The 13,636-nt window shown below is 36.3% G+C and overlaps 3 protein-coding genes across 4 annotated transcripts; 1 reads left to right on the top strand and 2 right to left on the bottom strand.

The window, feature by feature from the left end:
• The first annotated feature begins 34 nt into the window (after positions 1 to 34).
• LOC111016381 (arabinogalactan protein 41) lies at positions 35 to 980 on the top strand. Its single transcript, XM_022291771.2, has 2 exons — positions 35 to 429; positions 633 to 980. The coding sequence occupies exons 1-2, from the start codon at positions 294 to 296 to the stop codon at positions 740 to 742; spliced, it is 246 nt and encodes an 81-aa protein (XP_022147463.1). The 5' UTR covers positions 35 to 293; the 3' UTR covers positions 743 to 980.
• A 261-nt stretch (positions 981 to 1,241) lies between these two features.
• Positions 1,242 to 4,474, bottom strand: LOC111016380 (Mitochondrial substrate carrier family protein). Its single transcript, XM_022291769.2, has 10 exons — positions 3,924 to 4,474; positions 3,738 to 3,812; positions 3,514 to 3,639; positions 3,206 to 3,265; positions 2,924 to 3,094; positions 2,713 to 2,809; positions 2,480 to 2,571; positions 2,218 to 2,367; positions 1,809 to 1,867; positions 1,242 to 1,647 (listed from the first exon to the last, which is right to left on the bottom strand). The coding sequence occupies exons 1-10, from the start codon at positions 4,074 to 4,076 to the stop codon at positions 1,503 to 1,505; spliced, it is 1,128 nt and encodes a 375-aa protein (XP_022147461.1). The 5' UTR covers positions 4,077 to 4,474; the 3' UTR covers positions 1,242 to 1,502.
• A 5,442-nt stretch (positions 4,475 to 9,916) lies between these two features.
• Positions 9,917 to 13,630, bottom strand: LOC111016301 (ethylene-responsive transcription factor CRF3-like). Of its 2 annotated transcripts, none has more exons than XM_088123840.1 (2): positions 13,492 to 13,630; positions 9,917 to 11,146 (listed from the first exon to the last, which is right to left on the bottom strand). In XM_088123840.1, the coding sequence occupies exon 2, from the start codon at positions 11,105 to 11,107 to the stop codon at positions 10,250 to 10,252; it is 858 nt and encodes a 285-aa protein (XP_087979966.1). In that variant the 5' UTR covers positions 11,108 to 11,146; positions 13,492 to 13,630; the 3' UTR covers positions 9,917 to 10,249. The 2 variants fall into 2 exon arrangements, with proteins under 2 accessions (XP_087979966.1, XP_022147327.1); XM_022291635.2 differs by having other exon boundaries at positions 9,917 to 11,139; positions 13,492 to 13,624.
• Positions 13,631 to 13,636: the final 6 nt, after the last annotated feature.

Here is a 13,636-nt window from a genome sequence, read left to right as displayed (position 1 = left end):
TATAATTCGTAAATGAGTAGTTTTCCTTTTTTTTTATTTTTGTTTTTGTTTTGGGAATAAAGAAAATTGAAAAATATAAATAGAAATTGTGGAGCCCACTCATATTCGCATTCAAATGTGCATTTGCCGGTTTCTTCTGTGTATAAAAGGAAATCACCACATTATCCTCCGCCCCCAACTTCTCTTCTTCCTCTTCCTCTCAACAATTTTCTCTCATCATCCCAAATCTCAATCGAGCGTCGTCTCATCGGAGGTTGCAGAGATTTGTTTCGAGAGGAAGAGCAAATCCTATAATGGCGTCCTCCATTTCCACTTCTAGGGCTTTCTCCAGCCTTTTCACCGCCTTCGCCCTCATCTTCTTCATTGTATCGCCACTTGTTGACGCCCACTCCTCCGCCCCTGCTCCTGCTCCCGCTCCTGCAAGCGACGGTATCTAGATCCCACCTCCTCCTTTTGATTTCTGTTTTCTAATTTTGTCAATTGCATTTTTGTTTTTCTTCTCTCTTTTGGGGATTTCTTCGATGTTTACGAAGAAAAATAGTCCTTCCGATTAGGGATTTCTGTTTTAGAAGCCCTTGCTCTTGTAGCACAAGTAGCCAGTGAAATTCGTTGACAAATGTGTGTGAAAACAGGGACCTCCATAGACCAAGGGATCGCGTACGTGCTGATGCTTCTGGCCTTGGTTCTCACATACCTCATCCACCCTCTCGATGCATCTTCCTACAACTTCTTTCTCAATTGAATTCTAGGAATGTAGCAATGTTGGCGCTATTTCTGCGACCTAGAATTTGAAGATGCGTTTGTCGATAATTTCATTGAAGGAACAAGGCCCAACTTTCTTTCCCATTCGTCTGTGATTAATGTAGGTTGGAGAGGAATGTGCATATTGGTTTTGACAGATTTTGATCAGTTGGCTATTTCTTGATTGTTTATTTGATGATTACCCTTTCACTTTTATCACAATTCATTCTTTGGATCCATTTGGCTTTTGCAGTCCGAGTCTGCGTATTGTTTGATTTTGACTTCAAAGAGTTTCAATACCTCATTCTTTTTCTAATACTTATTGTAATCTTGGGGAGAATAGGGCCTTCACGTTGTGATTGAACTCTGCAGAGGTTACTTAGCTTTTTCAATGGCTAAGCCAACCACGAACAATAAAGATGGATTTAGTTCTTTCATCTTATTTTATTTATCTACTAAAAACTGATACAATTGCTGAAATTTTCAATGGATAAGTCGCATGAAGCAAGTGTGAAATATCTTCTTCATTCTTTGATCCAACATTCATGTACATCTTCATGAGTTAGAACACCTAAATTTGCGATTGAACAAATTTTTGGTGGAAAAATGGACAATGAGATTGAGATTGGGATTGGTATTTAAATTTACTTTTCCGTGGAAAGGGGAAAAAATGAAGATTTTTATTCCTTTAGAAGTTGCAGTCTGTGGAGAGGAGATTTCTTCAGCTTACATGGGGACATACCAAGTGACTCCCCCTCCCTCTATTTATTTATCGTTTCTTCAGGGTGTCTGTGATACAAAGCATACTTGACGAGTTCGTAGAAGGAGACGACTATTCCGACGGAGGGACCAGCACGGCCAACACGGGGGCCAATTCCTGTAAACATTCCTTTCGTTCCTCCATCCCTGTACCAAAGCTACCAGTTTCAATTGTCTAAGCATAATGGAACTCATGGCAACAGAACGATATACCGTCGTGCTTGTAAAATGGTTCGGAATGGTTTTGTCTAACACGAAGAATAACTATTTATGGCAAGGGGAACCTTGATGCTAAGATTGCTGCTTACCTCCAAATTTCTGCCAGAGTTGTTCTTGTAGTCATCTTTAATGCCCTTTCAGGATCTCTCTGAAAAATAGCAAAAGAAACACCAGCTGAGCTGACAACCAAAAGTGAAATGCTTACTCTTGAATTCGTAAAGGTAGGTTGGAAAACTCTTCATAGTTTGATGAGTTTTATATAGCTACAATTAAGGAAAGACGAGTCTAAGACATAGTCGTGACAATAATCGGGTTTCAGTCCATAGAAACCCGTATAGATGAAGGGTTATATGATCTTTGAACACAAAGATAGCAGTTGTTCCCCAGCCAATAAAAGAGGGTTCAGCTGAATAGGGGGCTGAAAAATCAACCTCCAAGAGAAAGCAATCCAGGAAACATAACTATAAACTTGAAGAAGCTCTTAGTAAGGATAGAAACCTCGATTTGTCTTCGGGTTTTCGCAACATCCAGTGGACATGTTGCAGCAGCTGCGAGACTTCCAGCAACAAAACCAGCAGAGAAATTTGCACCAAGCACGCTGGCTGCATTCGCTTCATCGTCAACTAGGCCTAGAATTTTCCTCCTTAACTGCAAAGCAGGTAGAAAGAAAAGCCAATCACAATCTTGAAGCATACCAGGTATAAAGCATTACCATAGTTAAAAATGTGTTTTTCAAGCAGCTTTCCCGAAAATTTCTCACAGGTTCAAGTGTTGCCCAGCAGATGGTAGAGAACGGAACGTCTCGAGCAAGTTGTGCACCAAGGCCGGTCCATAAGATACGATAATTCTGCACTGTTAGAAATGGAATCAGTAATCTATAGAACCATACTAACTTCTACAAGTTTTAACTGTACATCAAATACTTCTTGACTGTTACCATCATATTCTCTTTGCTAAAACATCATAAACAAGCGGCATTGTAAAAGTACTTACGATCTTGAAGGCGACTACTCCTGACCGGGTTTATAACCTCAACCAGTGTCTTCCACACCCCTGGAGGCTTAGTGGCAGTTTGGTTTTCTATAAACGCCTTGGAGAGGGAAGCAAAAAAATGAATTACGAGCTCGAGATATGATGTAGGATTGTAGCATATGGTCACATATAAACCTAAAATAAGAAAAAATCTATGTGCAGAAACTAATACCTGCATTCGAGTCCGCGCAAGTTCAACAGGGTAACATGATATACAAGCTAATGAGCGTGCAATTGATCCTGCAACTAACGGAACGTATGGAGTCAAACCCGGAGCATTCTCGGTTGTGAAATCTTCCATAAAATTGCGGAAGATATCATAACAAGGCATGTAGATCCCAACCTGGTACGCACGAGGAAGGAAGCACAAAATCATCAGTAATGTAACCACTGAAAGTAAGGATCTCAGCTCAAAATGTATCTTGGGGCAAATGTCAGGGCGAGCGAAACTCACAGTCGGCACAGCCAGAGTTAAGCTCGCATATGTACCTCGCCACAGCCTCGCAAAGCCTTCCTGCAAAAACTTTCGTTCTCTCATTCAAACACCGACGAAGTATCATCAAATACACTAACAAAACGGGCGGGGATTACAACAAGTAGGGAAGAAGCAAATTGATCACAGCCAGAGCCTATCTAACCAATTCTAACACTACTACATTACACAGACTATGGAAGCTACAATGACATCCATTAAACTTATGGATGATCTAATCAGCCATTAATGCAGAATTTGGTATACAATTGACATTAATCTCAACTAACCTGACGAATAACCTTGTTAAACACATCAAATGTTCCCTTATACCGATTACACTCTAGAGAACAATCGGGTTCAAGGCCAAGAAGATCCCGTGATCCCGATGGCGAGCATCTCAAATTTGGAATCACCTAAGGAATAACCAAGCAAAAAATTAGTAAAAAATGACCCCAAAAGTATAAAAAAAAGTGCATACTATTTCTCATATGAACAATATTGAAAGACACACCGTATTTGTTTCTAAGCTTGTGAGCCGGCATTGGCCTTGGTATGGAACTCCAGCAGCTTGGGCTTGCAACCTTGTCTGCAGTGACATAATCAAAACGAAGCACAACCTTAAAATTAATCACAAATTTGCAACAGCAGAAAGTAAAGCAAATTGGCATCCTTCAATGGCCCTGAAAATCCAAATTACTTTAGCGACGTCGAGGGGATTAACGAGGACGGCGGAGAGGACGGCGGCTCCAGCGGCGGAGAGGGCTCTCTCTCCGAAACCCAATTTGGCGTCGGAGAGGGAATTGGAAGGGTGGGGCTGCTCCGAGGGGCCATTTTTAGCGCCTCTGAACATGGGCTCCGATAGCAAAATCAACCCGGGTCGGCGCGAAACTCGTCCACCAATCTTGTAATTTCTGTTCTTCGTGATATGAAAAGAAAAATTGTGGGGAAATGGGGAATTTCCAGAGAATAAGACGTCTGGAATTGGATGAGTTTTTCTTCGTTGGATGCCACAAATTTATGGGAAGACGGGTCGACGAATTGGAATAAATAACAAAGAAAAATTGAGGCGGTTATAGTATGATGATCAGGACGAAATCGAAGAGGAAAAACAAATATAAAGAACACAGATACATAGAAATTTCATAAACAAAGAAAATTTTCATGGAATTGAATTTTGATGGAAAACGGAGAGTTAACGTGGGAAGGTAAGGGATTCGTGTCGTGGCCAGAAGGGCGCCAAGCAATTGGGGAGTCTTTTGCATTTATTCTCAATTTTTCCTCTCGGAATTATTTTAAAGAGATCCAAGTAAATTATTTATAGGGTAAAATTATATTATGCTTGTTATTTCTTTATCTTTCACCCGGTAAAATTATCATTATGTTCAGAAGAATCAAACGAATCTTTTTATTTAATTTAAGTATGGGCAATTCCACCATGAAAGCTGAGCCTAGTCATATTTCACCCTTTGACCAATCTTTCTTACGTGCGAATTGATTTTGAAGAGCACCTACATGCGTGGACACCATACATGTTCTTCGACAAGACACTACGATTTTCGAATAGTAAGAGAGTCATTGGAGTGCTGTTAGAAACTCACATTTATGAATAAATAATCTCACCTCCCACGCAAAATATATGAAACAATATTCTCTCTTGAATATTAATAGGATTGGGTATTGACATATTTCTTTCATATGTCAGTGTACTTAGTCCAAGCTTCATGCCCAAACTTGATCATTTTCATGGACAAATGTCTCTACTATCTTGAACATAACTCAATATTTATTGTACTAAAAGAATTAGTTTAACCTCTCTGGTTGTTTATTAATATATAATTTAATGAAAACATAATCTAAGTTGATTTTTCCATTCATCTAGTAATTAAATATAACGATGAAAACAACTGGGGGCCAAAAAAAACCAGGTTCCTCATTGTCGTCGCTTTTATACGACTCTATTCTTTTTTATAATGATTTAAATTGCTGACATTATAACATTTTATCTCAATATTAAGTTATTTTTATTCGTGTTTTTAGTTTAATATGGTTGATTAGATCAAATTATCAACTTTAAAGTATGAAATAAGGAGAGTTTAAAGAAATAAAAATAAGGTGTAAAATGGGTAAAATTCCATAGTTTTGTTCTAAATTTAAAAAACAAAACAAGACACCACAAGATTAAGATCAACTACAAAATATAAAAGTGAATAACCTTTTCCCCCCTTTTTTTTTTAATTTTCACTTAAATTTCATGTGTTTTCTTGATTCGTAAGATACTTTATTTATATGTAATTTTGGATAACATACGGTGTAACTAACTGGACATTAATAATAAGTAGCACAAGACACATGGATTATAAGAATGTGTATCTATTATAATAATAATGTTTATAATAAGTTTTAATTTATCCGTCAATTTATAAGAATGATATTGGGTTTGTTTTCGAGGAAAAAAAAAACAAAAGAAAAATAGAGAGAATGATGTTGGGCTCGATCCAGTTGCATTCTTAAATACCAAAGCATTTATAAAGGCCCAACGAAAGCCCAAAAAACATGGAATTTAAGTACAGCCCAAAAAAGGAAGATCAATGAAACGTTCCAAAGACAAAAACGATTTTTTTTTGTCTCCTTCAAAAAAGAAAATAAATTTTTTTTTACCATTTAAAATTAGAGATAGCAACACAGGTGGGTCTCTTTATTGACGACTCATATTACAATAATATCTAAAATTTATAGATTTTTCATTATTGTCCCACAATTAAAATTTAATAGAATTTTCATTGTTGGCCCATCAATTTGATGGTTTTTTTTTTTTTGGTTTTTTTAATATATATATTGGTGGGTTTGGTTTTATTATTATGGAGCAAGAATTTGCTGAATGGGCTTCGCTGTCTCACGTGGAGATTATGAAGGTCTCTGTGCGTATGGTACTCACCAGTGTCGTCTGCTCCACCTGATTGCTCCCCACAACTTGTTTTTCTGACCAATGGGCCCTTTTTGTTTCAAATATTTAGAAATTTTAAACCTCAAACTCACAAAATATCTAATAACTTCTACTTATACTGATAATTCACTAATAATTGTTTAAAGATTGGATTCAAAATACTCCAAAAAAATATCGCCTACAGGTCACAACAAAGGCCTTCAAAGTATTTTAAACAATTAATATTTAGGAATATGAATGAAAAACTCACAAGAATCCAGATCTAATTACCCCGAATATGTCATCTTGATGAGCCTCTTCCTTGAAACTGCCACGAAACTTTGTGAAAAACGGCTCAAAATCGACTAGACAATATTTTTTGGCTACAAAATCCTAAACCCGAACATCAATATTTATAAACATCGAAACAGCGTTATGGCACTATGGACGCAAAGACACGACCTCAAGGACAGCACCGAGACGCTGTCTTATCGGTCTAAGTGGCCTGCAGCGACTCGCTTCCCTGTTTTTCATCCCTGCTTCGATCCCAACGCGTCCCGACTCGATCCTGACTCATCCCTAGCTTGTTCCAACGTCGTTTTGACTCCACCAATCACTACACTTTTAACGTTATGTTTTATGAATTCTTGAACTTTAAAACTTATCAATTAAATGCTTGAACTCTCAATTTTGTGTCGGGTAGACTATTTTTCAAGAAGATTCATTTGTTGATGGAAAGATATACCATAAATGTTTTGAAGTTTTGAGACTTAAACATAGTAATTCAATAATAAAACTTGTAATTTAACATTTAACATTTAAAATGTTTATCAATATATTAAATATTTATATGATTATAGTGCAACATCGATGTGAGATCATTTAACTGGTGAAAGACTTGTTTATTAATTTAAGTTTTTTTATATGAACAATTTTCTTCGTTTTTATGATCGTTTTACAAATATTGATATTATATCAATATTTTATCACTATCGACATTCATATAAAATGAAGTTGACGTCTGACTTCAAAATCGTTGTTCCTCGCATCCTAATTTTCACAATCTCTACAGACATTACAGATTACTAAGGATAGTTTTTTATACGATTTTTCAATAAATATCATTCAAATTAATTTAATCCACTTTCTAATTCTTGTAATTTTCGTGCTTATTATTTTTTCCACGTCACGAGTAAATCGTTTGGGCCTAGACTGCAATTATTTCTGCGTATCCAGGTGTTTATGGCCCACCAATATAACGTACGATACGAAGGAAATTATTGAATAGATGGGCCCGGCCCATTTTAGGAGTTCAAATGGAGGCCCAAATCCCCCCCTGTCGGTTTCCACTTTCCACTATCCCACGTGATCTCTCTCAATTTTGTCACAACTGATTTTGGTCGGTAAAATTCTACAAATTAAAAGAAGAAAAAAAAAGGAAAAAACAAACAAATTTACATCACAATATTTTTATTTGGTTAATGAATTGCATTTTAATTGTCAAGTAAAACGGTACCCCTCGTACGTCAAATATCTCTACAATGATATGATATTGTTCGCTTTGGACATAACCCTCACGACTTTACTTTTAATTTTATCCAAAAATCTCATAATACCAATACTGATATTATTGTCTTCTCTTATATAATATAGATCACTTTCTTTTCTAACCGAATAGAACTTTATTTGCACTATTTTACAAATCCAACCATTATCATTAAAAAGAAAATTACATAAATACCCAAAGTACATTTAATATTAATGTTAAGGATTATGGTATCCTAAAAAACTACAACATTATGCATTTTTCTCCTTTCTAATCTAAAAAAAAAACAATCATAGAAAAGGTTTTAAACAAACATAATCATTATTAATAGTTCCTTGGATACTCTACCTATTTCTCTCTCTTTGAAAAAACATTCTAAAATAAAAGAGAAAAGAAGGAAATAATTAAACTCAAAATGAGAATATTGGAAAAGGATACAATTCATGGGTAGAAGCATGATGGGTTTGGAATAATCTAAATTAAGCAAAGCAAGCATTGAGAGCATCTTGCAATTCTTTAAAGTCAAAATTGTGAGCTCGAACGGAATTAAATCGACATAATTTATCTATAATAAACAATAACCACTTTGAAATTAAATCTACACCGTTTTTTTGATCATTCTACCTAAAAAGTATTACACATAGCCAAATCTGAGCCTAGCTCAACAAATAAGGCACTTGTCACCTTCCCAATCATCAATGCTCCGATTTCTCACTCTAGATCGCGTTTGCATTTTCAATATAGCCGCTTTGGAAAAGGACTTGTGATGGAGGATTTTGGCTCATTCTCTCTTATTACCCTCTTCCATCTTGTTTGAAATTGTTGTTGTGTGAATTGAGAAGGGTTAAAGGACAGTGAGAGATGGGCTGTAAAAGGTGTTGGGCAGGACAGAACAATCCCCACCACAGAGAGACCCAGACAAGAATCAGTGCTGTGCTGTGTAGATGACACCAAGGAATGGTTTTTTCTGTTACTTTTTTGCAAGCAAGATTGCAACTTTTCCCTCACCCTCTTTTCACTTTGCTTTCTTTTCTTTTTCCATAGGGATAAATATAGTGTAGTAATCTTGGTCCTTTCACCTTCTATGGTCTCAATACTACCCATTATTTATTCTTTTTGACCGTTAAGAAATTGCAAAACTTTCTCAAAATAACAAAATTGATCTCTTGAAAAGCATGTCTCTATTCAATTCAAATTTATTTTTTATCTCATTTTTTTAACTATTGTAGGACCCCACATAGCAATTATGTGATGATTGAAGTAATATGTTGCTTTTTTGGAAACTTAACCAACCAAGAGGGCTCGACTCAACCAAGACTACATATTGGGTCAAACATCAGCTATCTAATAATTTTATTAGAAAGTCAATGACCAGCCAATTTTATTGAAGCATAAATTCCCAAGAACTCCCTACTCTTAGCTATCTACTTATAACTCTACAAATGACACTCTATATAGAACCAAGTATACATTTGTAAACATATAAGTACATCATACTCACCCACTTTTTTCAAATAATTATTCCCTAGCTGAAACACTAATACAAGTACTAAAACTTTCTTAACTAAGATCATATAAACGTGTATAAAACGAATGAATAGTAATGATTAAACTCGAGTCCGAAAGTATATAACAAATAATACCGATGCAATTATTGATTGAAAAAACAAACTTTAGTTAAGGAAAAGAGATTTGTTTTCCCCTAAGATGGTTGCATTATCATAAAACACAACACACACTATTAGAATTGTGTAGGGAGGATGGGAGAATTGGAATAAAGGGGTAATTAGAAAGAAAAAAGAAGGAAAAAAGGAGAGGGTGAAAGTGAAGGGTCCACAAGAAACCTCGTACCAGTTGTCTGCAGTTAGAGGGCTAAATTATATTCCAACATTATAACATTTATTTCAAAAGCTAACAATGACAGGTGTGCATTGCCTCTTCAATCATTCCCTCTCTCTCCCTATTTTGCTTTTTCAACTTTCCAAATCAAGAAATCAATTCTAATTTCTCATTAATTACCCACACAATCTTATTTGTTTGGTCTTAGTCTAGTTAATAAATCATTTTTACCTCTTAAAAGGTCACTTGTAAAGGGCACTAAATTGAAATTGAACTCACATGGTCGAGTTAGGTAATTTGACGTAATTTCTTTATTTTGTTTTGTCAAATACAATATTCAAAATATTCGGTCAAATTTCAAAAAAGCAAAAACAAAATAGAATATCAAAACCTACCCACTTTTATTGAATATCTCAAAACTAAAAAATAAAAATAAAAAAGGTTGAGGAGTACATAAAGTTGCAACTAACTCTATTCAATTTGCATACAATAGAACTCACTCCAAAAATGAAAATAAAAATAAAGCACAGACAAAAAATACAATTACAACACGAAAATTAAACACAACAAAATTAAAAAAAAAACAAATCAATCAATAAATAAAAGATTGCAAAACAAAAACCTCACAGTCACAGTCACAGGCACGTAACGTTAGCATTTCCTGTTTCGCACGTACGAAGGATCACAGCTGGTTCGCGAGTGCGTGAGTTTCGGTTCAGTTGAGTGCGATACTAAAGGCTGGATCTTGGAAGTAATTCTCTACGTCCCATTTACATGATCCGAAATCCATCGATATTTCCCCGAAATCTTCGTATAATTTCGGTATAGCCGATTCCATGTCCCCGAAATACATCGGTTGCGGACTTCTCGAATTCAACAACAATCCGTTTGAATTCCGATCGTATAACCAATTGAATTCGTCCTCCACCCCTGATTCTTCGCTCACCTCGTTAATGGGTCTCCAATTTTGCTCCGACATCGATTCCGCCCCCGTTCGGAATCGAAGAACCGAAGTCGGAGACCCAGATTCCGTCGCCGTCGTCGTCGTCGTCTGGATTTCCGACTTCGGGGTTTTTGGCGGCGGAGTGGGAAATTCCGGTGGGGTAGTGGGAGTGGGAGGTACCGGAAAATTGGTTAACGCGTCGGGGCCTCTGAGGCGAACGGCGGCCCGGTCGTAAACGACGGCGGCTTCCTCCGCCGTGTTGTAGGTTCCGAGCCAAATTCTGGTCCGCCGGAACGGGTCTCTGATCTCCGCCGCCCATTTCCCCCACCGCCGTTGCCTGACTCCTCGAAATTTTCTACTCTCCGCATTTCGCGGCGGATTGACTCTCGATTTCGCCGGCGCTCGCCTCGAACAATCGCTTACAAGTCTGATCTCGGTGACGTGGCGCTTGACGTGGCGGATGAGCAGTGGCTCTTCGTCTTCCCCACTCGACGTATCCGTCGCATCGCCGTCGGTGTACGAAATCCGAACAACCTTCGTTTCAGTCGCCAGAAACTTCGCCGCCGTCACCTTGTGGGTGATGGTTCGGACTTCTCTGAACTTAATCCCGCCGGAACAAACTCGACCCATTGCTGGGTACCCAAATTTCACCACACTTGGACCTTGTAACTCAAAATTCATAAAAAGAAAATGGAAAAAAACAAAGAACAAGATTTCTCAGTAACGAAATTTGCAGAAACAGAATCTTTTTTTATTTTTTTGGAAACGAAAGTTAAAAGAAAGAGGAATCAGAGAAGGTTCTGTGTCTGAGCAGAGCAGAGCAGAGGAAGAAAGCGAGAGTCCCAGTCTTATAGGAGTGTCGTATCCTAATTTTTTATTTTTTTAAATTTTCGAGAAAATGTTTTAAGTTATAAGCGTTTATTAATTATTATAAATTTGGAAGATTAGAGTCGCCGCATATTTTATCAGAGCATTGCGCTCTCGACACGTGGCCGTTCTACCTTCAGTCTCTCCATTTCTTATTTTAAGTGTGAAAAGGGGGCAGATATTTTGTTGGTTAGTGCTCGCTCCTTATTAGACACAATAATAAATATTTTTACTTGTTCTTTTTTTGTCTCTTCCATTGTAGAATTCATTTTATTTTCTGTTTTTAGTTAACATAGATGGAAATGTGGGGTAACTCTTTAAATGTTTTTTCATCTTTAAGCGTTTTTCTATGATCCAATTTTTTTTTTCTTTTGGGTAACAAATGGTTTAATTAGCGTAGAGTTTGTTGAATTGACAGAGAATGTCAAAAATTTTTAAATCCTATGGCTATCTAGATTTTAGTTAATATTTTCTAGTAGATATTAATTTATATTATTTGCTTGGGTCAAGCATCATGTAGTCCAAAGACATTAAAGAAACTGTCATTCTCATTAGATATTATCACAAAATTCATTCTCTTCACGTGATCTTTCCATCATCCTTGGGTATTGGGTTTAATGAAGTTGCACAGAAGATTTATCATACAGAAGAAACAGGCGATTAGATAGAAGCCACCACGTATTTACTTCTTTTATTTATTTTTTTATTTTTTAATGTACACTAATATTTTGTGTACTCTAAGTTGATGGGCTCCTGACTTTCGTATCTTAAAATTAAACCGACAAATTATATTTTTCTCAATCTCTTCTCTTCAAATTAACAATGCTTAATTTAAGAAATCACTTGGGAATAGCCTTAAAAATGACTTCACTCCTACATTAATTTAGAACAACGCTTTGACAGTTTCTTTTTCCTTATGTACTTGATGTTTGGATTTAGCTTTGTAAATGAATAGAAAATTTGAAAACTAAATGATTAAAAATGAGATACACATGTTTGGATTAGAATACGGTACTACTTGAAGCCATAAGATTTACAGAATGCGTTTTTATTTTATTTATTTATTATCTAAAAGTAAAAAGTAACTTTATTTGAGATTTCAAAAGTGGCTTCAAAGATGTTGGATGAAGCTTACATATTAAACCAAACGTCTTTTATTTTATTTTATTTTATTTTCCTCTATCTCTCTCTAACACACACACTAGTTGACAAATGTTGAGTAATGGTCCAAAATGAATTATTGGGAAGGTGAAGGGTCTCAAAACCAAACAAAAGAGAGCATGCACGTAATAGCCCTGTTGTTGGCAAAATTGCCAAAGTGTATGATGAATCTTCAATAGATATTATGTGCCTTGGGATTTAAGTTTTTTAGTATATGAACAGTTTACGACAATTATTGTCTGAAAGGGAAATCTGCGGTGTAGTTCATGCCTACCTACGTTTCGTTTAAAGGATAAGTTAGAAGAGATGGCAAAAGCAACTTAGCTTACCAAAGGACAACCCAACATTTAATAATGTCATTCTTTCTGGGAATAGGATGTAGGAATTGTCCCACTTTCTTTGTCAACCAAATTGCAACCCTTAATCTATTTCTATTGATAGAGAGAGAGAGAAAGATTAATAAATTGATAGGGGAATGGTAGGTGGAAGGAGCAGACATTTCATCCTTATTTGTCAACTAAGACAAGACAAGATCAAGACTTTTTCGTATGGATCTTTAAAGTTTTCCAGTTTGATTTCTATGTGAATCTTGAAACAACCAAAAATGTTTTCGAAAATTTATATATTACTTCAACTTGTGTGTCTTACGCTTACCCAGCCAGCATTTAGATCCCGTTCTACCAAACTAAAAAAAAAAAAAAAAGCCTAAGATTCGAGTACCTACAGGTTTTCATGCGAAAGAGTTTTGCAGCCTTTCTATTGTTTTGTTGTGGACTAAGTGGAGAGCTCTCTAAAATTCCAAGTTCTTAGGTTAAGTAGATCCCTTGCCCTCCACTCTCCAGCCTACCCTTTGTTTGGAGCACAAATGGTACACATAGTTCTTAAATTTCTAAAGAAAAAAGTCTAGATCCAAGCAAGAAATAAAAGGCAATTGACAAAATGAACGGTGAAAAATGAAAGTTAAGAATATGGACAAGATCGCATACCCTCAAAATTCAAGTGGGTTGGTGCAATCGGAGCCGGACTGGCCCATTTTCCGCCTTTATCCTCCACCATCATAAGAAGCCATGATGCGAAATAGTTTCTTCACTAGCTTGAGATCTAGGATTAAGAATTCACTGGTCATGGAAC

The sequence above is a fragment of the Momordica charantia genome, assembly GCF_013281855.1.
Source record: "Momordica charantia cultivar OHB3-1 chromosome 5 unlocalized genomic scaffold, Mcharantia_2.0 BLBB01000005.1, whole genome shotgun sequence".
Lineage (NCBI taxonomy): Eukaryota > Viridiplantae > Streptophyta > Magnoliopsida > Cucurbitales > Cucurbitaceae > Momordica > Momordica charantia.
This window is presented reverse-complemented; position numbering and strand designations above follow the sequence as displayed.

Excerpts from the sequence above, each read along its gene's own strand:
- LOC111016381 (XM_022291771.2), top strand. The coding sequence starts at position 294 with ATGGCGTCCTCCATTTCCACTTCTAGGGCTTTCTCCAGCCTTTTCACC. Across the intron at positions 430-632 it reads TCCCGCTCCTGCAAGCGACG|GGACCTCCATAGACCAAGGG; the intron begins GTATCTAGATCC and ends GTGTGAAAACAG.
- LOC111016301 (XM_022291635.2), bottom strand. The coding sequence starts at position 13,564 with ATGATGGTGGAGGATAAAGGCGGAAAATGGGCCAGTCCGGCTCCGATT. Across the intron at positions 11,140-13,491 it reads AACCCACTTGAATTTTGAGG|GTCCAAGTGTGGTGAAATTT; the intron begins GTATGCGATCTT and ends TTGAGTTACAAG.
- LOC111016380 (XM_022291769.2), bottom strand. The coding sequence starts at position 4,076 with ATGTTCAGAGGCGCTAAAAATGGCCCCTCGGAGCAGCCCCACCCTTCC. Across the intron at positions 3,640-3,737 it reads CAAGCTTAGAAACAAATACG|GTGATTCCAAATTTGAGATG; the intron begins GTGTGTCTTTCA and ends GTTATTCCTTAG. Across the intron at positions 2,572-2,712 it reads GAGTAGTCGCCTTCAAGATC|TGCAGAATTATCGTATCTTA; the intron begins GTAAGTACTTTT and ends CATTTCTAACAG.